This window comes from Stegodyphus dumicola, chromosome 12 (assembly GCF_044657685.1).
Source record: "Stegodyphus dumicola isolate Sdum_Otavi_A_Nest chromosome 12, ASM4465768v1".
In the NCBI taxonomy this organism is placed as follows: domain Eukaryota; kingdom Metazoa; phylum Arthropoda; class Arachnida; order Araneae; family Eresidae; genus Stegodyphus; species Stegodyphus dumicola.
The window spans coordinates 5794817-5820663 of record NC_140779.1 but is presented as its reverse complement, the minus strand read 5'-3'; the positions used below and the strand labels follow the sequence as shown (position 1 = coordinate 5820663).

General features: G+C 30.8%; 2 protein-coding genes across 2 annotated transcripts in view; one reads left to right on the top strand and one right to left on the bottom strand.

The window, feature by feature from the left end:
- The window catches only part of LOC118198179 (transforming growth factor-beta-induced protein ig-h3-like), a 70352-nt gene extending 54391 nt beyond the window's left edge, over positions 1 to 15961 (top strand). Inside the window, exons 8-14 of the mRNA XM_035369795.2 lie at positions 1695 to 1835; positions 3098 to 3310; positions 4224 to 4360; positions 6857 to 7024; positions 7145 to 7240; positions 8096 to 8333; positions 15587 to 15961. Coding sequence (XP_035225686.1) covers positions 1695 to 1835; positions 3098 to 3310; positions 4224 to 4360; positions 6857 to 7024; positions 7145 to 7240; positions 8096 to 8333; positions 15587 to 15834 — 1241 coding nt within the window. The 3' untranslated portion in view covers positions 15835 to 15961. The remainder of the gene's footprint in view (positions 1 to 1694; positions 1836 to 3097; positions 3311 to 4223; positions 4361 to 6856; positions 7025 to 7144; positions 7241 to 8095; positions 8334 to 15586) is intronic.
- LOC118197442 (uncharacterized) overlaps positions 1 to 25847 on the bottom strand; it is a 576327-nt gene that overhangs the window by 213720 nt on the left and 336760 nt on the right. Inside the window, exons 86-90 of the mRNA XM_085827453.1 lie at positions 24142 to 24257; positions 22244 to 22359; positions 22097 to 22162; positions 21885 to 21981; positions 21433 to 21599 (exon numbers count right to left, since the gene is read on the bottom strand). Coding sequence (XP_085683579.1) covers positions 21433 to 21599; positions 21885 to 21981; positions 22097 to 22162; positions 22244 to 22359; positions 24142 to 24257 — 562 coding nt within the window. The remainder of the gene's footprint in view (positions 1 to 21432; positions 21600 to 21884; positions 21982 to 22096; positions 22163 to 22243; positions 22360 to 24141; positions 24258 to 25847) is intronic.

The window sequence follows — 25847 nt, the reverse complement described above, 5'->3', positions numbered from 1 at the left end:
ATATCTACACCTTGGAAAAAAAAAAAAAAAAAAAAAAAAAAAAAAGGGGGGGGGACAGCTCTATATCTCCTGTTCCCGTTGTCAAAATTTAACTTGCATTTTCTATATCTTGAAAGAGCGACTTAGGATACATATTAGATTTATATATAGCATTGTTCTAACATAGGCATTTTGACATAAAATTGAACTTTTCGGAAATAACATATCATTTCCATATTTCGATTCTACGACTCAAATTATGTCAAAGTGCCAAACTTTGTAAAAATGGCAGGAGTAATTTTTTAAAAATTAGCTCTCAAAATTTTAGCTCCTCCATGTTAATTGAATTTAATATATTATTAATATTTCTTTTTTCATTAAACTTATATGAATCATCCTTTCACACTTCAAAATTTATAAATTTTTTAAAAACATTTTGAATTATAACCTACAAAATTTTTACCATCATCTTAAAGTAGATTATATTTTAAGCATACTTGCAAAAAATTACAGTTTTTTAATTCAAAATTTCTTAAGATATAGTATATGAATTTACATCTTAACGTGTTTTGAAATTTAACATATTTGTTATGAGTGATAATAATGCCAAATGTGGTTTATGCACTTTGTTAAAATTATTTGAAAGTATGAATGATGGCCATATTTCTATACTTTTTCCGTTCATGTACGATGAAAAAAAAAAAAAAAAAAAAAAAGGAAAGGATATTAGGTTACTATAACTTAAGAAATTCATCAAGTGAATTATTCTTGATGCAAACTGAAAAAATGCTCCAAGATAAATTTTTAAATTTCTCACCAAAAATGACAAAATTTAATATCTAAGCATAATTTGACTTGTAGAATCGAAATATGGAAAAAAATTGGTATGTTATTTCAGAAAACGCTCGATTTTGTGTCAAAATATCTATGTTAGAAAAAGGCTGTATGAAATCTTATATATATCCTGATTTGCGCTTTGGAGACATGGAAAATGCAAGTTAAATTTCGACAATCAGTCCAGTAGAAGAGAGATATAGAACTGTGCCTTTTTTTTTTTTCGCAGTGTGCATACATATATGTATGTATGACTGTGTGTGTGCAATAGGAAAAGAAATTTAGAAGTACTGATGTAAGAACACTGAGACGCAGAAATACTGATGGCGCAGCATGTAGATAGCATAGAAAGTAGATTCATATTGAATAGGAAGACTTCTGATTGCATAGAATGCTAAAATGTCGAATCCATAATGACTAGGAAACTTCTCTTTTTTTTGGTGCAAGGTGTACAATATCTACTTATTGTTTTTAAAAGTACTTGAATAAATAAAAGCTTCTCTTCCCTTTTTAGGATTTTCTCAGTGTAAAAGTATAAGAAAACTACAAAATAAATGAAGTTAGTCAAAAATAGAACACCTAATGGGATATTAATATATTTTACTTCAGTGTCATGCTATAAATAGTTCAGTAACAAGAATTATGTATTAAAAATTGAGTGTAAGATAATTTGGAGTTCTTTTGAAATGCCATTATTGTGCAGTGTGAAAAACATCTTGAGTTTTCATATTTCAGGGTTGACAGCTATGATTTGGGATTAAATATAAGTTTGGTAATGGTAGCAATCAGTCAGTGAATTTAAGAACTTATATTTTCAAATTCTAGTTAAATGACATTTCTCATAAATTCAGAATTAATAAGTCATTTCATGTTAAATGTAGTATTGCTGGAAAGTAACTTCATGGAAGATCTCAAAAAGAGTGAACAACCATGGACATTATTTGTGCCAACAGATGAAGCCTTTAGACAATTACCAAGAAGTTTACAAAAACAGATTGATTCTAAAGAAGGTTGCATTGAAAGTAAGTTCACAGTATTAATAAATTCTCTTTTTTCAATAAATGAGATTTGAATGTAGAATTTGCTTTTGGATAAGTTATATGTATTAAGGATCAACTGCTGTATATTAAATTATATTTATTTCAGAATTTTAGTTTTTTAAAATGAAAGAAAAGTGAAACTAAAGAAAAGAAATTTAGAGAGTTACATGAAAGTCTAGAAAGTTTTATATAAAAATTAATTTAACAAATATTTTTAAAGGTAATTAAACATAAAAAAGATAAATTTTGAAAGAATTACCGTAAATATAAGGTATAAAGAATAAATGAAGGAAGAAATTATTCAAGTCTCTGTAACACATGCAACTGATTTCCAAATTTTGCTTTTGTATGTTGCTCTAAGTTCTGATATATAACTGTATTCACCTCTCAAATAACAGCTTAATTAGACTAGAAGAGAAACACGCTAATGTGACTATCAAAATCGTAAAAACAACCTTGTATTTAGCGTAAGTATAATGAAACACTCGATCGATTTCAAGGGCAGCTAAAGGTCCCTCCTCATCAGAAGAAAGAAATATCTAGAAAGAAAAAAATAAAGGAGAAGGAGTCTCAGAAACACGTGGTCCTGTTTCTGAGACTTGTTTCTTTCTAGATATTTCTTTCTCCTGATGAGGAGGGACCTTTAGTTGCCCTTGAAATCGATCGAGTGTTTCATTATACTTACGCTAAATACAAGGTTGTTTTTACGATTTTGATTAGCAGCTTAATTGTTAAGAATTAAGAATTAAACTGTGAAAATTAATACTTAAAATAGTATTTCCTGCTTTAGAAATATTTTCTACAGTGTTTTTAGTTCCTCTCTTTGCATATGATAAGTTACATCCATTAAAATTATTTACTCAATCTCATTGTTAATGTAAAAGACACCAATCACAGTTTTGTATGTTTTTATATTATAATAATGAAAAATACAGTTTATTATCAGTTTCATCATTTATTGTTGGAAATTCATCATATGAAATAAAATTTGAGTATATTTTTTTAATGTATCAGTATAGCTTGTTTCCATTCTTAAAGAAACATAACTTTTTCAAAAGTGTTAAATTCAAAATTTAGAATACATATTCTGTTTTACAGATTACTTTTCCATTATCTAATTTTTATATGAGAACATAAGCACTATAAACTTTACCATTTCTATACTTTTTCTTGATATCTCTCTGCAAAACTACATGTTTAAATACATTCAATATAAGTTTCAAAAATATATATCCATATTTCAGGTATACTGCATCAACATATAATAAAAGGAACCATTTGCACACCTGCAGTTGTAAGTCAAATGAGAGTAAAGAATATTTTAGACAACAGCCTTCAATTAACAAAAGATGAAAGTGAGAAATTAAGAGTGGATGGTGCTCTAATAGATGTCGAAAACACAATGGGTACTAATGGTGTTATTCATGTCATTGACAAAGTTTTAATTCCACCTCAAGGTACTTTTGTTTTTGTATCTGTAAAATTCTAAAAAATTTAAAGCCTAAAATAGATTATTACCTAACATACAGAATAAATAAAATGTAGCTGTATAATTTTTCTTTAAATTAAATTTATGATGAAATTAGAGTTTATAAAACAAAGCTATTTAGAATTCACATTTTTGTAAAGAAATGTGGTTAGAAATAATGAAAAACACATTTGATATGCATGCCATTACTGATTAACATAATATACCAGTGATTTTAAACTGGTGGTATGCAAGAGAAAAATAGATGGTATATAGAGAAATGGTATTTTTAACTAATCAACTTAAAAAATCTAGCTATCAAATTTGTATTGCCTTTTTTCACAACCTATTTGTGTGAACAAGATTTTCTTCCATGTTTTATTTGAAAAATAAATACAGAACAAAATTAAAAGTGGATACTAATTTACAGTTAAAGCTAAATTAAATAAGGCCAATCATAAAGAAATTGATCTCTCTTAAACATACCTAAATTTCACATTAAATTTTAGAATTTAAGCATTATAACTTAAATGTGATAATTAAAATGCTAACCAATTTTTAATCTAACATTTTTTATGTGTGCAATGTGTTAAATAAACACAAATTGCCAGTAAATTATACAAATGGCAAAATAATGTATTTTTTAATATTTCCATTGAAAATTTGAAAAATAATCAATGTAAAGTTTTTAAAAAATTATCTAAAGTTTTTAAATTTTTGTTCAGATGGTACACGTTAGTCAGAAGGTTGAGAACCGCTGTAATATACAATCAAAACTTAATTGCTGCTATTTATTCAACAAACATACAAAATAGATTTTGTGTTTTGTCACAATCATCATTAGTTGTATAAATAACTATGTTGTCCTTACATATTAACCATGACCTTAAAATATTTTTCAGCACGAAGTCTTTTGAAAGCTTTAGAAGAAGAAGAAAGAAGGGATCTTTTAGACCTCATAGAATTGGCAGATTTGATATCAACTTTAGAAGAGATGCAAAATGTTACTTTCTTTGTTCCATCAGAAGAAGCTTTAAAAGTAAGTATCCATCACATAGTGTAATGTTTCTTTTTTTTTTTTGCTCCATAAAATGAAGCTATAAAAGTGTCCATGAGAGGAAACTTTAAGTATTCCATCATAATAAACTATAATTTATTACAGTACAAATTTCAAAATCCGGACGTCCATTATCCGGAATGATCTAAAATCCAGAACAACAACATTTTCCTTGGCTTTACGCATGCACATTTGATCCCCCCTCCACGCATAATAAAACATCTGTAGAGTTCCAATTCTTAATTTCACTTCGACACTAAGTAAAATACCTTGTTATTGAAGATACATTCATTTTGGCATTAATTTGTACGATCAGTAATTTGGCTCTGTTGCTGCATATCTGCTTGGCACACATCTCCAGCTGAAACATTCCACATAGATACATCATTGATCTGATGCCAATCTGGTGAATCATTATTTATTATACTTTCCTTTCATCACCGCATGTTTATCAATATATGACAATTGGAGTAATGACTCAGGCAGCGATGCCTAAACAATTTTTTTATGTTAGTAATTGAATAACAAAGGAGTATGGTAACCTTTTATGTTGACATTGTGCTTCTTGATGATTACAGATTTAAGTTAAATGCGCTAAAAATGTTGACCAGGAAAAATTTAACAAAAATTTCTTTCCATATATTAAAAATAGATTTGGTTGATGATACTCATAGGCCAAAAGATTCCACTTACTCTTATTTGAATTAAGAATAACTGATTTGTTACTCACATAAACCCAGAACCAGCGGCAGGGCTCGTAAGTGGCACCGGGTCACACAATTTAGGACCCACAGAGACTGCATCAGGCGATAAGATATCTAGCGCTGGCTGTCAGTAAGGCTTAAGTATATGTGGGAATTAATTTATTCAGAACTCTGATAAGCCTTAAGCTTGCGCAAGAAATAGACATAAGTATAATAAATAACTAAACTAATACAATTCAAGCTTAATTGTCTCAGTGCGTGATAGAAGTAAGATAAAATTTAACGGAACAACTTGTCATTAATCGCTAAGCTCATGATGCATAACCAAATACGTATAGTGAATGACAGCTAAATTTGATGATGATAGCCATGAATTTTATAAAGGTTTTTGGATATCACAAAACAAAGGTGAAATTTTCCAATTAACGGATTTTGTAAAGAAATGTGGAGAAGCGGTTATAAATGAAGATGATATAAAAGAAGTTTTCCATTGTGACGACAATGCTTCTTAATCTTCAATCAATTAATAAATAACGAAATCGGTAGTATGGTTCTAGATCCAGAAAATACCACTATCGATAGCGAAGGAAGTGACAGAGAAGTTACTGAAAACGAAAAAATTTTGATTGACAAGTTAGTCGGAATTTTTGAGACTGCAGTTACAGGACTTCAGCAATGTAACTGAACAAGAGATTGAGTGTCTACAGAATTAAAGAGAAAATATTAGCACAAAAAACAAAGCAACTTAAACAACTTATATTGAAAGAAATGTTTAATAAAGTAAATAAATAAATATTATGCTGTTTTTTTTTTTTTTGTAAATCTTGTACCCTTTAGATCATAAATACTTCATTATTTCATAAATCACAATTTCATATTTTTAATTTTATAATTTCTACATGCCATCCTACTAGATTTAAACTGATGATCTAATATCCGGAATCGCCGAGGTTCTGATGAGTCCGGATTTCGGACTTTGTACTGCATTTAAATTTAACAAATAAGTTTAGATTCTGTTAATATTGTTACAAATTTTATACTTAGATTGGTAATTTTATTAGAATTATAAGTGAAATTATTGCATTTTTCTGTGTAATGTATGGCAAAACAAATTTTAAGAGAAAGCTATGTGGGGAAAGTGAGAATACAGGGGCAAGTGACATTTAACATTGAATAAATGATTATCTCGGTAATTTGGCAAGATATCGCCAAGCTGACAGTGGTTTTGGCAACATTTTGGTTTGGCCCCTGTATCAACATAATATGTATTGAAACTGAATATATGTAATTGACTATTATGTTAGCTTAACCATAATTCTACCCTCATATTGCTTTCCAGTAATTTTGAGAAGCAGATAGTACTAGAAATATCTTGGTGACCGGTTGAAAACTACTTAAGGTCGAAGAGAGAGCATCTTGTGTCAGTTGCATGGTTATTGTTTCTGCAAGTTTGTAGTTCCATGTGAACTGAGATAAATTTAAGTCAGCTTTCTCTTTAGATGTGCTTAGCATTACATTGTGTTTAATTCTTTTAGTAGTTAAGTATTGCTACTGATTTTACCATGTGATACTTTGACACTTGTATGAGTACTTCTGTAGAAAATTCCAGAACTTTGAAATGTTTATTTTGATAAAATAAATTTTTATTAACCTATCATTAGACCTGCATGCATTCAAACTGTTATGAACCCATACGCACGCAACAATATAGAACTTTTTATTGTCATAATTGTTACATAAAAAATACTTTTATTAACATAATTTTTATTTTTAGAGTTTATCAAATGATACTTTACAAGAGTTGGTGGCCAATCCAGAATTACTCAAGAAATTGCTGCAACATCACTTAGTTCAGCCACGAACATCTGGTAGCATGTTTGCTGATAACAAGAAACTTCAAACGATGAATGGTCATGACATACATATCACACTTCATGAAGTGGTAAGAAAAGATATTTCTCAGCAAATTTTTTTTAAAAAAGATCTTAAGCTTTCTTATGGCCTAACAGTCCATACTAAATGTTTTTAAAACTGTTTTAATATATTTTTTTCTTGCCTTTAGTTTCCTGGAATTATTACAGGAGCTACTGTACAATGTGCTTATGTCGTAAGCCACGATAATCATGCTTGTGGAGCTGTTATTCATAAAATCAATAAGGTAAGAACAACAAGTATTGAGAATATTTTAATGATTTAATTAATTACCATTTAAAGAAAATGAAGATTTGTGTGTAATTTAATTCTACAGGAAATGTTCCCCTAAAATTAAATGATTTCTATAAATCATGCAGTAAAATAAATACATGAAAAAATGTTTAAAAAAATTTATTTTGTAATTTTATGCTTCTCCTGAGTGTTAGTCTGATTATATAGTTTAAGACCAAAGTTCCCAAAACTATGCCTGCGTGTACCATGGCGCCTGCCGATCGTTTAATGTGTGACATTTGCTGTGCAATCACAATAAAAATGTTTTACTTTTCAATAAAATTCTAAGCTCTCTTTTTTATGTGCATGTATTATTAATGATAGCCAACTATATATTCACCTTGAAAAAGTAAATGGTGCCCGCTGTCCAATAGATATTCCAGAATGTGCAAAAGGTTGGGGACTCTGTTTTAAGTAAATCAAAAATGTAAGACTGAAATTTCACATCAATGGCATATTAATAATTTTAAAATACACTAATTTTTATGAAAATTATATTCTTAAATAATAATTAGCCACCAAAAACAAGCCCTCTCTCATTTATTAATCAATATAAAATTGGATTTCTACTTATTATTAGTTATTCATTGCTTAAGATCATATTAAGCTAATAAAACAGTAAAAAGTATTTTTATGCGATTGTTCGTTTTTTTTCTTTCATGATTAATGAGAAACGTAATTTTTACTTTTTCTTTTTTATTCTTTCATTAAATCCATTCAGAAATCATGTAATTACTATTTTGGGGAGAATGGCTAAAGTCAATTAATATTTCTAAATGCTTGTTATGTAATTTCTCCTGCTTTTTAGGTACTTATGCCTCCAAAAGGCAGCATAATTGAAATGCTGAAAGACATGGAAGGTCATGATATAGTAGTGAAACTACTTCAGAATACAGAGTTAGAAACAAAGCTTCAAGAAGATGGACCTTTCACATTTTTAGCACCCAATGATGAAGCTTTTGAAAGACTAAGTGATAGTCAGTTAGAAGATTTGTTAGAAAATAAAACCAAAGCAGAACAAATATTGAAGCTACATGTTTTACCAGGTGAGAATTTTTTTTTTCAAAATGCTTTCATGTAGATTTTTAAATAAGCAGTAGTAAAATTAAAATAATTGTATATGATACAGTTCAGCTCTAATGTCATAACTGCATATTTCGACAAGTAAACATTGGCATGTTTATTTGTAAATATGCATAATAATTGCAGCATGCTTACTAGTAGAAATTTTTTAAGAGTTAAAGCAAATTTACACAGTTACTGAAAGCTTTTAAAATGTTTAAATAATGATTCTTTATAAATTCAAATTAAATTTATTTTTACAAAATAGATATGGACATTTTAAAATGTTAAAACTCTCACCCCCTCCTTGATAATTATATTGAACATTAGTAAATGTGAAACTGATTTCGCGTTTTTTGCATTTAAATCATAAAATTCAGTTCAACAGCAATGTTGCAAAATAATTTTACATTGAGCATATCTTTAGAATTTCAGATACACAGTCTAGTGCACTGGAGATAAAAAGGTTTTTTCTGTACAACATTGCCATGGCTCGCTTTGAAATCCTTGAATTTGTTAATCAAAAATTAGTTAAAGTTTTACAAAATATGAAATCGCTAAAAAAAAACAAATTCCAAATTCGGGCTTCCAGATGTCCATATTCGCAGTAGAATTTATGTCATTCAAAATTGAATGGCTTTAGGTACCATCATTTTATTATAATGCGAGAAACATACACACATTTATTCAGATTCTGCATTATTTAATTCTTCAAGTATAATACAGGGCGATTATATTTGGTGGCAGCAGTTTGAAAAGTGAAACAGACATTCAGAGCGATTCAACACAAAACGAAAACATAAACATTATTTAAATAAGATAATTAGTTAAGAAAATAAATTTTGTTACATTTAAGCTATACGAAATAAGTCTATTGGCAGAAGAATTCACCCTTCCTTATCAAAGACAGATAAGAGGAATAGTATTAAAAAAAAAAAGGCAAAATATTTATATAAGAAAAGATATAAACATTTTCTGTGTCTTAAAACTCTGTGTACTGCCCCTGCGATTTCCACAGGATATAAAATCCGTCTCATAACATGGGTCACGTGAAAATAGCATGTGTAAGTTTATTTATCTTATTTTCCATATGGATCCCCCTTTTTGTCTGTGTAGGCTGTGAATATTGTAATAGTCATATTTCGCATTTTGTTTTGCACCTAGATGGCACTATAGGTTTATATCATTGGAAGGGACTACTATCGTTTCTTCAAAGCCGAACACGATCGGCACTGTTGCTTCTTTCATTGTGAAATGATAAGAAAATATTAAATATGCTTAGTTCTTTTCATGATGCATTATCTGTATCAGTTTATACAGGGACAGCAGAAGAAAAATTAAAGCCAAAAATGATTTATGATCATAACTTCAGAGTGGGTGGTGTCAACAGATGCGATCAGGAGAAGTTGTACTACCCTAGTACCAGAAAACAACTTAAATATTACAAGAAAATATTTTTCCATATATTGGATCAAGCAATACGAAATTGGGATATAATATACAGAAAAATAACTAACACACACACACACACAAAAAAAAAAATCCCTTCTTGGTTTCAAGCTAGGAATCAAAGAAATCTTTGACAAATACTCTTCTGCTCATCAATACGGTCAAGTGATGATAGCATGAATATTATTCGCCTTGAAGGGAGGCATTTTGCAAGCCACATACCACCTAGAAGGCAACCTAGAAGGCAGTGTGCTGCTCCAAAAACAGACAACAATGGGAAAAAATACGTAAAGATACTTGCGTTTAGTGTGAAGAATGTAAAGTTGAATTATGTCTAGAGCCATGTTTCTGCACAAAGAGTTAACTGCACAAAATTTGTTTATGTAATAATAAGTAATATAAGTAACAATAAGCTTTATAAATTAGTTAGCATGTATATTTATCAAAAAGATCCTGTGTATGTTTATATATTTATTCCATGCATGCTAAAATCATGTGAACCATACTGTATGTTCTTTAAAAATTAAAAAAAAACTATTAAAATTCCTGCATTATACTAATTTTGTTTACAAAGATGTAAATAGTAATATATGAAGAAGGGGGAAAAAAAAGCCCCGTATTTTAGGACCAGAATGTATCAAAATCAAGGAGTACACGAAGGGTTAATTTTAGTTATGTAAGAAAGTAAATGATCACTAATGTTCCCCATTTATAATTAAAGTCACGCAGAGAATAAATTAATAGAAATGGGTGTTTTACATAGACATTTTCAGAAAAATATTTTGATTTTCTTAAGATCTTTTGTACCTTTTATAGAGACCTGAAAGCAAATTTAGTAGAAGACCTAAAATCTAAAATTATCTGAAATGAGTTCAGTCTCTCAGATATCCGTAATGAAATGATTAAGAATATGGCAAAACTGCAAAAATTTCCACTTAAAAATCGGAAGTAAATAGCAGATGATGTCATGACAAAGGGAAATATTGGTTTTGAAATAATTTTCGATTAATGTAAAAGAGAGAGAGGAAATAAACTGAAATGAAGCAGCTGGATTAAAACAGTGGCATGACGTAACTCTATTAAGCTTCAGTTGGAGGGTGCAGATGACTTTAACAATTGTTAAGGACAAGTTTCCTTATCTTCAAGAAAAGTACCATATTCTGGTACTTTTGTGGCTGTTAACAAAAATATTGTAAAAAAAGTTGCCGAACTTGAATACATAACTAAAAATTCATTTGGTGCTACTTTCTCGAGCAAGACTGGAATAAGAGCAGTTTTTAATTTTTATATAGCCTGAGCTAAAAATCGTACTTTTTGCATCAATTCTAAATAAACTCGTAAATTTCCCTACAAATAATTCCAAAAAAAGATATTTAGGGAAAAAAAACTGTATAAGCAGGAAGTAATGGTTTTTCATAGTTTGGAAGAGGAAAGAGAACTCAAACTAGAACAATACTAAACTATAAAACTGATTTTTGCAAAATGTAAAATATAATATTTTACATGCATTTTATCCATGTCTTCTTTTGTATATAGTTGAAATGTATTTAATGGTATTAGTAATATGTTTAATACTGTGTATGAATTTTGTTCTTTATAGAAATAATTAATTCTGTTTATGTATTTAATATAATTTCTCTGTAATTCTTATATTTCTCTGTAACTGTCAAAAAGAAACTAATTTCTTTTATGTGCTTCTTTAACCTTCCAGCATGCGCACTTGGCAATTTTACATGAGCACGCGCGCATCCTATTTTTTACGACATCCATTATTTTACCATTTTTGGCACGAAAAACGACAGAAATGAGTGAATACTGATAATAAATTTGTTAAGAAATAAAATATTAATCTTATTATTGCAAACTATAAATGATATCCCATTCAAATATAAGTTAATTATTTTTAAGTTCTTATGTTAGTGAGATGGAAATGCAAAGATGTGTTTCATTATAGAAAATTTTAAGTTTAGCATTACTTACTTCAATTAAATTTACTTCTTACTGGTTTCAAAAACGCACTTTAAACTAACTTTAATGTTTTTATTTATTTCTAAAAAATAGAAATAAAAGAAAATAAGGAATAGAAATTGTATTAATAACACAAACTAATTAATTGTCTCACTAGCAATTAATAACACAAAATTACAAAATATTTGAGAAAAAAAATTTGTTTCCTAATTTTAAAACACGACCGAGCGTGTGTCGTAAATTTTATGAAAAAGCTGCCATGTAGCACAAAAGCCCAGTTAAAAAAAAATTCAAATGACTTCCTGTTGGCACATTCTCTATGATGTGGAGAAGGGTAGAAAGGAGGAATAGAAATGACCTTCAGACGTCTCAGCTTCGATATGCAAATAATGTGCATTGAAAACTTAATTTGTTGTAAATTTTGTGCATATGCACATGCTGGAAAGTTAAAATTTGTTTTATATTTGTTGCGTCCCCTCCCTGTTTTCTTAATCTAATCATTTTTTATTTATGACCTGAAACTTAGAAAAACTCTAAAAGCCACACAACCTCAGCCTCCAGATTGTGTGGATTTTTTCCCTTCTACTACAGAACTACAATAATAATAATAATAACTATTTCAATTTCTAAAACATCAGAAAATTATAATTTTAGAGAAAAAAATTGATTCAGATTTTAGAATGGGAATAATTTATTTTGTTCTGAAACATATTTTTCTTTTGAAGTTAAAATCATCAGATTTCAACAAGATTTTTAACCTGTAAAAATTTTTCTTTCAGCTTTTATCACTAGCTTATGCATTCAGATCACAAAAAGTAAATTAACACTTTACCGACCGCTAGCAGTTCAACAGCATACACATGTCCGATCGGCTGCTCAGCAGCAGATTCTCCCTAATAATAAAATGCAGATGAAATAGCAAATGGCAATTGTTTATCCCCATGGCTACCGATTGAAGGCTATTTTTAGAGAGCCCCGAGAAAAAAAGAGATTAATAGGCTATTGGTCGGTAGGCGTTGGCGTAAAAAAGCCGATTATTAGGCTATCGGTCGGTAGGCGTTCGCGATAGAAAGCCGATTAATAGGCTATTGGTCAGTAGGCCAATTAATAGGGGATTGATCGGTAAAGTGTTAATACAGTGTTTTCCATTTTATGCAGCCAAGTGTTTCCCCAACTTTCCAAATTATTCCAAAACTGCATATGTTGAAGGCTACTACATAAAAATGGTATAGTTCGACTGTCTCATTAGCAACCGTGGCTGGCATTCTGTAAGAACACACAAAAAGAGCATTATTACCGTAATTTTCGGAAGAAACGCCACGGCGTTTACGTGTTTAAAACTTAAATTTTCAGCGGGTGCGGCGTTTCTACCCATGCGGCGTTTAGGTGCACTAAAAATAGAATATTTCCTATGATGGTCATTGTGCATAGTTTGGATGGCCTTGTCATTGTGCATAGATTGGTGCTGTTCCCACACAAAAGACCACTCAGTTGCTTTTTTTGTTTACGTTCTTTCCCTTGAACGGACCTACATGCCTTATTCACCCTGAACGAGATCTCAGAACAATAACATTCTTCCCCCTTTCAAATCAACATTCTCATCAGTTTGAATAGTCTCTCTCCTCTGCCATTCGATGAATCTTCCAGGACCCATCCTCTTTCCACCCCTGCCTTTTCTGCAATTTTTTTCAAATGCGGACACGACTCCACCTGCCTCGCAATAACGAACTCTGACGTATTTCCCCCTCAGCATGAATGGATTTTTCTTGGCATTCTGCCAAATACAGATCCCATCAGTTAGGGTACAAGTACTTGTTGGATAGTTTTTAATTAGGGAGCGGAAAATTTTTGAAAATGTCTCTAAACGGCACAGAAGCTATACATTTCTTACCTTTAATTTATTTTTGAGTTATGGTTTCATTTCATGCATTTTTCTTAACTGGTATGTCATATATCAGGACTTGAGTTTTTGCATCTATACGGCTCACGACGATGTCACGCGCACTTTAATCTATTGCGGCGTTTACGCTGATGCGGCGTTTCTGTGTAATTTTAATTTTTTTCCCGCCATTTTTCTCGAGTGCGGCGTTTACGCTGATGCGGCCTTTCTTCCGGAAATTACGGTATTTGCTGTGACATGAAGAAAGGTCACATGAAAGTCTTCTCTTCTCCAGAAAGACAGAATTTATGTGCTTGAGAGAAAGAAAGTCCCCCTTCCCTCCACCCTATTTTGAGAATAATTCGGTCTGAATGGTGCATGTGTGTTTGTGCTCATGGTTGCGGATGAGGGGATTGAACCATATAATAGCTGTCAAAATGTATAATTTAGGAGGAGGATGAACAATATGCAACATCATTAACTACAGAAACAGCTTTCATATGCCTAACGGAGTAGAGGGTGTATGCACTGAAAAATCTGAAAATCATCAAATTTTCACCTTCATCCCCTACTGAATATTTATTTACTCTTGCAATAGACAACTACAACAAAACAAAAGAGGCCGGGTGGGGGGGGGAGATTTGCTAAACCTATAAATCCTATATGCATGTTTCTAGATTCTGATAGATATAAATATTTGTGTTTTTATTCCGGCTCTCATCAAGCGATTAGCTCTGGAGACTATCAATGAGATCCCACATTCATCTTCAGATTAGAATTAGAGGAGATGAGGCAATTTCTGATAATGGAGTGTTCATACCAAATTCTACTGGTTTTGTGGAATTTAAGATAAGAAATCCCAACCTTTATTCAGTTTTAGATCAGAGCTTATTGCTGTCAGGAGGGGCTTACAATATGTGTACCAAATTCAGAAACAATTACATGATGTCTGGTTTCTAACTGATAGATGCACTTAAATTCAACACCTATCTAATTGGACAGCGATAGGAGACAAAACAAGCCTGAATATCTTAGATCGTCTTGTCTGGCATTCTTCTGGACACTCTATCCATTTTCAATGGATCCTATCTCATGCTGAGACCAATGAAAACAAAAGGGCCGACTACCTGGCTAGGACTACTGTCATGGAAGGTCCTTGTGGAGCTCTCGCATATAGCAAAATCTGCTCTCTTAGGGAGATGGAATTAGACCAACTTTGAAGGATTCAACTTAATCACGTGTGGTATTTTGGAAGAAGCCTGGGTGGGTCCTTTCAGCTATCGCCTAGAAAATATTAGATGGCCTTCTCGCACTTCATGCATGCCCATATTGGAGCACTCTTATTTCAGCAGAGACATGAGATCTATCCTGAGTGCCACTGGTTTAAGGCTGACATGGTCACTTTGAACCATATTTTAGCTCACTTGGATTTTAATAAAGACAAGGTCCTTTAGGATCCTCTATTGTTTTTAGACTTTTTAGATATTTTTGGATTTATGAAGATTGTGTAGCTTTGCTGGACAATCTGGGATTAGTATCAACATATTTTTCTGTTTCATATAAAGGCTATATAGTGATGCTGCTATATAATAGCTTTGGAGACATTTTGTTTCATAAATATAAAATCAGATTTATCACTAAGAATACATTTGATGAGATAGTTTAATTTTTTTAAAGCATCATTAAGTCAAAAATATATTTAGACATTGGTAGCTCATTTAATATTTTTGAACTGTAAATGATCAATTCTACATTATTCAAAACTATGTAAGATGTGGGACTCCAGGGACTATATAAACAGAAGCATTCTGGAACTATTTTAATAATAACATACGGAAGGGAAGCCATACCAGTTTGAAAGTTTTGGCTAATTTGTAATATTCTTTTATTTTTCCACTCTTTATATATACTTAATTGTATTTTTCTCTACTTTAATACTAGAACTATTGTGCTGCAACCAAGTAAGCCATGCATCTCCCTTCCATCGGCAATTTGTTAGAACATATGACGGCAGCATTTTACCACTTCACAGAGGATTAGGAGATAGAGTGAGATTCGGAAGAGCCAGAGCAGTACAGTGTGACACAGCAGCTACAAATGGACTTGTGCATTCCATTAATAAAGTCATATTACCACAAAGGCCAACAACACACATATTTGGTATGGACTTCTGGCCTTTTTTTAAGTAATTACAACTGAAGAAACTAGGAGTGTTTTTCACTCTTTTACATGTGTTATAATGAAAATAGTATTTTTGTATGAGGTTTAATTTATTCATAATCCATTTGTTCAGTTCAGTAAAACAGTTTTATTGTATACATTGTCATTCTCAATTTTGATATGCTATTAATAACAACATTCATTGAAAATTAGACTTAACGTTTCATTTGTGGCTTCTGATAAAAATAATTTCTATATTTTTACTAATGAAATAGCTTTGAATGTTGAAAGACCTTGGCTAGAAGACAATTTACACATCAGAATCTGATGTACTACTGCTGTTATCCTGCAAAGCAAAACAACAACAAAAAAAAAAGTACATAAAATAAGTTTTCAATATGACAGAATAATATTAAAAAATTACCTTTAGATTAAGTTAAAATTTACGAATATGATCAAATTAGTGCTTTCAGTAAAGATGAATTTATTAGAAACTGTAGAGTATTAAAATACAAATATATTTATGTCTTGTTAATTTTAAGGTATTAATTAGATTATAAAATAATATTTTAACTTCATTAATGTTTAGTGAATGATGTTATATACATGATTAAAGAATTTAATATGATTAATCCTCAAGTACAAAGGGCACAAAGATTAGATGATTGAAAATGCATATGCTGGAAACTGTTCATGATACAATTATACTGCACTTGCCCATTTCCATAACTTTCCCACAGGCAAAAAACAAGGTGTTTTTAAATGAATATCGGGGTTTTAATGCTTTGTAGTGTATTTATTACGTAAAACTTAAAATCATAATTAATACATGCAATAATAATTAATACATGCACATATTCGAAAGAGCAACTCGAACAGTATTGTTGATATGTGCATGCATCAGGAAGCGCTAGTAGCAAAAATGGCTACTAGTGAACAGAAAGCTTTTTGTGTTCTGCAGTTTGCAAAGACCAAATCTGTAGTTACTGTGCAATGTGCATTCTGGATTAAGTTCAGATGTGATCCTCCAAGTGATAATAACATCCATAGAACCAGTGTGAAAATACCAGCTGCCTTTGTAAAGAGAAGAAGTATGGGACAACTAAGGGTTTTCGACTTGATGTGCGCCATGTAACGAAAGGTGCTCACATTGAACACTTGTAACCTTGCAGTTATATAATTGTACAGTTTGCCCTTTAATTTCATGTATTCATTCCATTTTAAGTTTTACATAATAAATACTACAAAGCATTAAAACCCCAATATTCATTTAGAAACACACTGTATATATCTCAGCCACCTTTGCATTAATTAGTATAGCATCTTAATCATAAAAGTTAATGACTATAATTTTGGCAATGGCTTGTGCTACCCAACTTATCTGCAAAAAACAGTACCTTTTTATCATTTATGAACAGTATTTTTGAACATACATGAATATAGTTTTCAGATACCTGCAATGTCTACATACAAATTTATCCAAGTTTGTAAAAGAAATTTTTATATCACTGTATATAGTAAACAGCCTACATTGATACAGTGTACAGAGTGTATAGGAAAGTCTCTTTAACCTGAAAATTCTTGCGAATGGAGAGAGCTATAGCTATGTAAGTGAGGTAAATGTATAGTAAAGTGACTACGCCCAACCTAATGCAAACGAGAGCAGTGCCCCTGGTGGCAAAATTTAGAAGATAGGTATTGCAAATCGAAAATGAAGAGATAAAGCAAAATTTCTAATTAGAAAGTTTTAGAGCATCAATTAATTAGTATGACATGACATTTGGTTCACAGAGATAAGATAAAGTGTTCCTTGTGTACCCAAAGATGTCCTCAATTGATGCACAATGATTCTACTCCACAGATTGTGACATTGTAATGTACTGTAATATCTGTAGATATTTAATTTCCAATGCATTTAAAATTTTACTTTAAAAGCTGTTGGTGCTTGCTTTATACAAACTACATTAAAACATAAATTAATGAGATCCTACAAAAGGTATATTTCTTAAAGTCATGTATTAAAAATAATCTTTTCTTAGAGTTAGAATTTTGGAGCTGTGTGAAAATGGCGAGCTGTTCCAATATTACGAGATGGTGTTTATTACAGTGAATGCTAATGAAACACAACACATGCTGCATGTGAGTATGCTGCTCGTTTTCCAGATGGCCGCATCCAAGCATGGTTACAATCACAAATATAGTGTGATGGCTCGGGACAGGAAGCACTAGAAGTCATCTGTGTTATGGCAGACCAGCGAGTGCAGGTATGGGTGTAATGCCAGAGAGTATTTTGGCACATGTATTTGCCCATCCACACAGTAGTACAAGATATATCAGCATGGCCTGTGGCTTAGCACAGGCCTGAGTATGGCAAATACTGCATGGCTAATATGCACATCCCTATTGTGTAACTTTGAAGCGCCCACCAGCGGCCGAGCGGTAAAATCGCTAAACACTGGTAGTTCGGTCAGAGGTTCGAATCCCACGAACGAGCTGGCTGCATGGGTGTTTTCGTGGTTTTCCCTATGTGTGACATGTATATGAGCCTGTTTCCCTTAGAAAGTCCTCCACGAAGGCATCCCTCCCCTTAGCCCTAGTGTGCTTTGCTGTATTCTCAATACATCACCACCACTATTTTGAAGCAGCACTGTAGCCATGTGAGCATCAGTCTGATGATGCAATTGGGCATTGATTAATGTTGAAGGTAACTCAGATTTTTTTTTTTTTTTGTTTAAGATTATTTGTATGGATATGGCACTGTTTCAACATATTCGATTATCTACCAGACACCAAGTGTGCTGGTCCATTAACATGTGGTGTGGTACTGGAACCTGTATTCTATGAGGGCACATTAAATGGACAGAGGTACCTCCAACTGTTACAGGATATCACGCTTAACTTTCTAAATGATATACCCCTGCTCGCATTACAGTTCTTGTGGTTCCAACATGATGGTGCCCTTGCACACCAGACAGCTGGAGTGCAAAGCTTTCTCAAACATTGTTTTGGACAACAAATTATTGGGTATGGTGGTAGTGTTGAATGGCCTCCATGATCACGACAGACTCTGTTGGATTTCTTCCTATGGAGTTACATAAAAAGATCAGGTTTATGCAACTCTGCATACAAGTTTGCTAGATCTACATCATCGTATTACAGTTGCCTACAATAGTGTGAAACCTTCCATGCTGAGAAATGTACATGCAGAATTACTCTCATGAATATAAATGTGTATCATGAGCAATAGTGAACTTTTTGAACATATTCTACAATAACATGCTATCACTGTGTGACAGTTTGCTTTTACATTTTGTGTGTGTGAAGTTATCAAATTGTATTGAAATAATAAGTACATATTTTATACAATGAAAAGGTGCATTCCTTTCAAACATTTATACAAAATGGAGTGCCTTGCTTGCAGGCATGTTTGGGTATAAAGGCAACAGTTTATTTCAAGCTAAACGAACCAAATGTTGTTTTGTACTAGTTAATTGATGCTCTAAAACTTTCTAATTGGAAATTTTGCTTTATATCTTTTCATTTTTAATTTGAAATGCCTACCTTCTGAATTTCGCCACTAGGGATGCTGCAGTCATGTGCATTAGTTTGGGCATAGTCGCTTTACTATACCATTCCTTCACTTGCGCACCTGTAGCTCTCTCCGTTCGCAACAGGTTAAAGGACTTTCCTATGCACCCTATATAAAGTGCCTGCAGCTTATTACATTCAAATTTCCAGGAACCAAAATGAATTATTAAGCAGTTATGACTTATATTCTATTAAAAAAACGGAAGTAATTTAAATAAAAAATAAGTTACAGTCAGCATAACTACAGTATAAATAATTTAATAAAAGTCTACTTAAAAGCAGTGAATCAATAAAAATTTGTAAGTCTTTAAATTTTGTAGCAAAATCGGTTAGTATTTATTAACACCACAATTTCGACCAGATCATATTCCTTCCAGAAATATTCCAAGATTCAAAATTAAAATGATGACAATAATAACAAAGGCTAGGATTATAATGATGAAGCAATGAGTGACACTGATTTTAACAGAAGAGACTCGCTGCGTATTAGGATAAAATAAAATTTATTTACTGCAGGTAGTCCATGAAATCATGGATGGGAACCAAGATATAAAATCTGGAAGATGATATATGTTATATATGTGTAGAGAAGTGATAGCAAAATTATATACTTAAAAGCTGTGGAAAATGGTGAGAAATGAACTTTGAATTGCATACTAAACCTGGAAGTTTTTTCTTATACATAAAAAGATATTAAAAAGCATAATATCTAATTTATCAATTAAATTTTCTTGGATGAGTGGATATATGAATAAAAGACACACAATGCTAAATAGTTTTTTAAATGCATTTTAAAATTTTTACAAGAATTGGATGATAAAATTTAGAAAAAGACAGTGAAATTCACAATAAGAAAATCTAACATACTTTCAATTATTATACAGAAATACTATAAACTGTGTGTCTTTTCGATGAAATCTCTCGCCAATTGTAATTGCAATGTGATTTTGAATTTAAATAGAATTCAAATCGTTAACACTGCAGTTATAATTTTACTTATAGTACACATAATTGCATAAAATACTGAGTACCTAACTTTTTCTTCCATTTTCATATTATTTCAGCTAATGAGGGAAGTTATGAAATTTCATTTTTATAATCTGTGTCAATTCACAAAAGTATTGAACCAATGTATGTAAAAACCGAAAGTGTTTAAAGAACTACAAAAATGATAGCAAAAGTATGCCAACATCAAGTAAACCGAGAAAAATACTGTAAATTCTAAGCCAAATACTTGAATTCAAAGGTGCTGAGCAAAAGCAGCTACCAGCAGTTTTACAAAATTAAAAAATTACAATTGAAAAACTGTTGTTGAACAAAGTGCAACAAAAGCAGAGTACTTGTTTTAAAGATATAAAAACTAAGAACCAATAAGAACCTAATCATAAAAAAATTTTTAATTAAAAAATGTGTGTGTGTGTATTGAGAATACGGTAAGCACACCTGGGCTACCTGCCTAAGGGAAGGGATGCCTTTCTGGAGGACTTTCTAAGGCAAACTGGCTCATAAACACGTTGCAAATGGGGAAAACCATGAAAATGCCCATGCTCCCAGCCCGTTCGCAGGATTCAAACCTCGGTCCGAACTACCAGTGTTCAGTGATTTTACCGCTCGGGGGCTGGTGGGCTTTAATTAAAAAATGAAATTTACAATTGCATAAATATTTGAATTTTAGCATTTATTTTTAATTATCATTTCAAGATTATTAGTAAATTAAATACTAATTATTATTTTACTTGGAAAGATTTAAAACTAATATCACAATATACAAATCGTCATCCATTAAATTCAGCTGCCAAATAAACACAAACATGATTGGAACGGAAGTGATTTTAATAAGCGGCAGGTACTGTATATGCCACAAACACATAAATATAATCTACAGTTATGATGCATATTTTTTTTTGTAATATAATGCCTTTACTATAATGTGCTCTACAAGCAGGCAGGTTTAACGGGAAAGGATTAAAGTAGATATTATTCCCTTTAAAACCATCTATAATATAAAACTAATTAGTTGTCAATAATAAGAAGCTCACCTCTGCAGGTAGACGAAAGGGTTGAATATTGGAACTTCCAGTTGATTCTCGTGCACAATATTCATGCAACATCCTCAGTGTTGAAAAACGAAGTTTATTTAATGGAATATCCATTTCAATACATTCATGCACTAAAGTAACAGCTTCTTTGTGTTCACCGTTGTAGACTGAAAATATATGTGCAAAATTTTAAGAAAGAATTTATAACAACCACTTCATACAACACAGAATTCTACAGAACAACAATAAAAGTATATAAATTTTTTTAAATAAAAATACATATGTAACACAAATGTATTATTTTCCAGATTTTTTTTAATAATAAACTCCTGATATTTATATGAATATATAATTTCATGCCATAAAATTAATTTTAAGGCAAGAAAATAAAGGTAACAAATGAATGGAAAGTTTAAATGTCTAATATCTCAATTATGCAAATTTTTACTCACAGAAAAAGTCAAGTAAAGTTTTATAAGCACATTGTATTACTTTCCTATCACTGCAATTTTTCTTCAAGAACTCTTTATACTTTTTCCCCATTTCAAGCTGAAATAGTATAGAATGCAGTTAAAAATAAAATAGGGAAATGAAAGAATTTATATATTAATAGTTATATCATGGTAACACTTTTTTAAGCAAATTATAAATAATATATGCTTACATTTTCAGCTGAGCGAATTTTTTGACACACTAAATAATTTGCCTTTTTAATAGAAATGGGATACATCTAGGAAAAGAAAGCAAATTTACATCATTCATGAAGGATATACAAAAACTTCAAATTTTCCTCACAGTAAAAATAACTTACTTTGTACAATGTCTCAGCCTCTGAGTATTCTTCAGACATAAAATTATAGGCCCAGACAACAGACAATGGCACATCAAAATTCAGTTTTTTCAAGTAAGTCTGTGCTAATTCTACAGCTACAAAAAATATGTAAAAAATTAGGGTCACATATCAGTTATCTTTATAAAAATTACATTTGATTATTGCTGTATAAACAAAATAAATATTTCAGCCTCTCCACAAACAGATAATTTATTTTATCCTGATTCCTGAATGTACTGCATTTATCATTCAAATGATTAATGAAAATGCAATGTCTGCATTTATTTATAATACAAATGACAAACATACGAAAAATGGTGCCCCACAATTTTTTCTTGTATGTACTGAGGTTCAAATCATGCGAATGGGCTGGCTGCATGCCTGTTCTTGTGATTTTCTCCATGTGTAACGTTAGTACGAGCCAGTTTAAAGTCCTCCACGGAGGCATCCCTCCCTTTAGGCAAGTAGCCTTCGAGTGCTTTGCCATAATCAAATAAACCTAAACATTGTATATATTTATAAATTTTCCAAATAAGAATTATATTGTACTGTTTTCCCAAAAATATGTACCTAGAGAGAAGAATGAAAAATAAGAGAAAGAAAATGATAACGGAGAACAATAATACTGGCCAACCAGATATATAGCTTTGGTAATCAAATTCTGTACGATATTTGTGAAAACAATCTGTTTGGATGTTTATTGTCAGATTTTGTTATTCAAAATCACCTGCATCAATACGTACTTACATTAATCAGTATATTGCTTCTTGAATAAATAAAACTACAAGATATAGCTAAAAAAGTAATCTAAATAGAAAAAAGTACCTATATTTTTATTAATTTTATGAATTAAATGCATTTATGATTTATAGCATTATTTTATTACTTTGTAATTTTTTTTTTCAGAGACTGATTTGATTTTGAATTAAAAAATTGTGAATAAGTTTATTTTAAGATAGGTTAATAACAAGTTTATTTTTAAGATAAAAAGAGGGTGAATTTTAAATAACTGAATGCAACAAATAGTTAGTAAATAAAAGATTAGAATTAATATTTTTCATACATGCTATAATAAGCTATAACAAGATTCTGGCTAAAATTTAATGATTAGTAGGATTTAAGATTTTCTTATTTTACTAAATACAACCAAATGAGTTAGCAAAAATCATATTCAGAACAGTCAAAATCATCAAATATTAAAAGGCTGAAACAAAGCTTTTATTTCCATTTAATTTAAAAATTCCTAAATTTGATCACATTAATGTAGTTTTTGTAGTGATTCCTAAAGAACTTAAATAATTTTTAATACAAAGCATAAAATAGAAAAATATAATTTTTAGCGTTAATTTTAATTCTCACAACTATAAAACAAAGCTTGGTTTATTGTTAGATTGAGGTTAAAGCAAAGCCCTTGGCTATCTGTGTAAGGGAAGGGATTCCTGTATGGAGGTCTTTCTAAGAAAAACTGGCTCGTATACTTGTTTCACGTGGGGGAAACCACAAAAACGTTCATAACCAATACATTTGCCTGGAATTGAACTTAAGTTGGAATTACCAATTTTTAGAAACTTTACCACTCAGCTGTTGGTCAGCCAATAAAATATGGCATGTTTGATTGAATACCGATGAGATTCAGGGGAAAAAAATGCTATTTGGAACATAAAGGAAAAAAATGCATAAGCCATGCCAGCACAAATAATATAATTCACAGGAATACACTGAAAAATGTATACCAAAAGAAAAAAATATGTGGTATGTGTGCTATTTTAGCACTAGCATTTTCTGTTAATACATAGTTTTAAAGAATACATCCTAATTTTTTACACTTATAAATTTTTATGTTTTACTACATTTATATATAATGGCAATCATCATACCTTCACATGTAGTATCTGGATTTTCTAGTAATTTTAAAAAACCAGAAACAGAAAAAGCAAGATCATTATTGTGTAGTCTTTTGCGCAATTCCAAAAGGTATGATTCAGGATTTTGCCTGAAATTCAAAATAATGCAGTTAAAAAAGTTAAATGTTATAAAACTTAAAGCAGTATTATAATACAAAAATTGTCACATGACTAAATGCTACATTTTAAATTTCTTAATGGCAGCTATTCACAGATTATGGTTTTATATACAGGATGTTCATATATTCTAATTTGAGAATAAATAATTTAAACATGTTTATGAACCAAATAATTTTTTTCAAGGGCAAGTGGATAGCTTAAAATATTTGTTATAGAATCAAAAAGTTGACCTAATCTTTTTAAAGGGACTATGGCCACTTAAATCTCCTGATTCCTCCCCCTCCCCCCATGATTTGATTTTTTTCCAACTCTAGAATTTTTTTACATTACAAACCTTATGTCTTTCTCATTATATTTAGACAGCCTCAAGATTTTATGGATAGTTCCAACACAGATTACCTGACCATTTCTTTAAAAAATCACATCAAGAAACTATGGAATGCAAGACTTCATAAATAGTCCCACTGATCACAATAATACTGAAACATTTCTAACAGAAGATTCAATAAGAAAACTAGAAAAGGATTTCTTCCTGAGGCAGGAAAAAAAAAAAAAAAAAAAAAAAAGAGAATTCCTGTTGTAACAATTGATAAGCTACAGGCTCTTGTATACCAAATCAGCAAATTTGATTTAAATAAAATATTTGCAATTCTCAGAGAAAAATATCAACCTAAAATCGAATCTCCCAATAAAAGAGAGAGAGACCAGCTGACCTTATCAATGTAACTCTTACAATCAAACACATTAGCAACTCTATCAACAAATAAAAAATATAAGAATAAAAATGGCAATGAATCACTGTCCAGGGCAAATGAATTAGAAAAATATCCTTTCTCCTGTAACTACAAGATAAACTGGATAAATCTCAGTAAAGAGTTGCGAAATTTATGCACTGAAGACTATGATGCTGTAATCAAAAATCATTCTCTTCTTATTTGCATTAAGAATTCTACTGACTACAAAGTCCCTGCACGATATTTACAGAAAAGTTTGAGTAAATTTCATATTTGCCAACTGAACAATGAGCAAACTGTAAAACCCATCTCAAAGAAAATACCTAGAAATATTTCTAAACAGGAAATAAGATAAAACCTGATTGTCAGAAAATTATGAAAGTGAACCAATTAACTTGAATTATGTAACTGAAAGATTTCTCTATATTTTCTGGAACTATCCAGAACTACTGAACAAAGAGTGATATTTTGCATTAATAACATCATGAATATAAAAGTTTATAGTGAGCAGTTTCAGTTAAGAGGCTATCCAGTACTCTCATTTTAATGTACACTGCTGGCTGTTAAAATTGCTACACCAGGAAGGAAAATAAACAGCAGAATCTTATTTATTGTACACATACTTTTAATGGGAGGAAAACATGGCTAAATTTGCTGGTGGTTTGGGGTGAACAAAAATGGCTGTAATCTGGCTCGGCATTGAATTGAACTGAGATTGGAATGAAGTATAGCATAAAGTTGCAAATAAAAACAAAAATAATGTACAAGTACAAAACTATATTTCTTTTGATGCCAGTCTCAGCAAGAACTAAGAATGATAGAAAT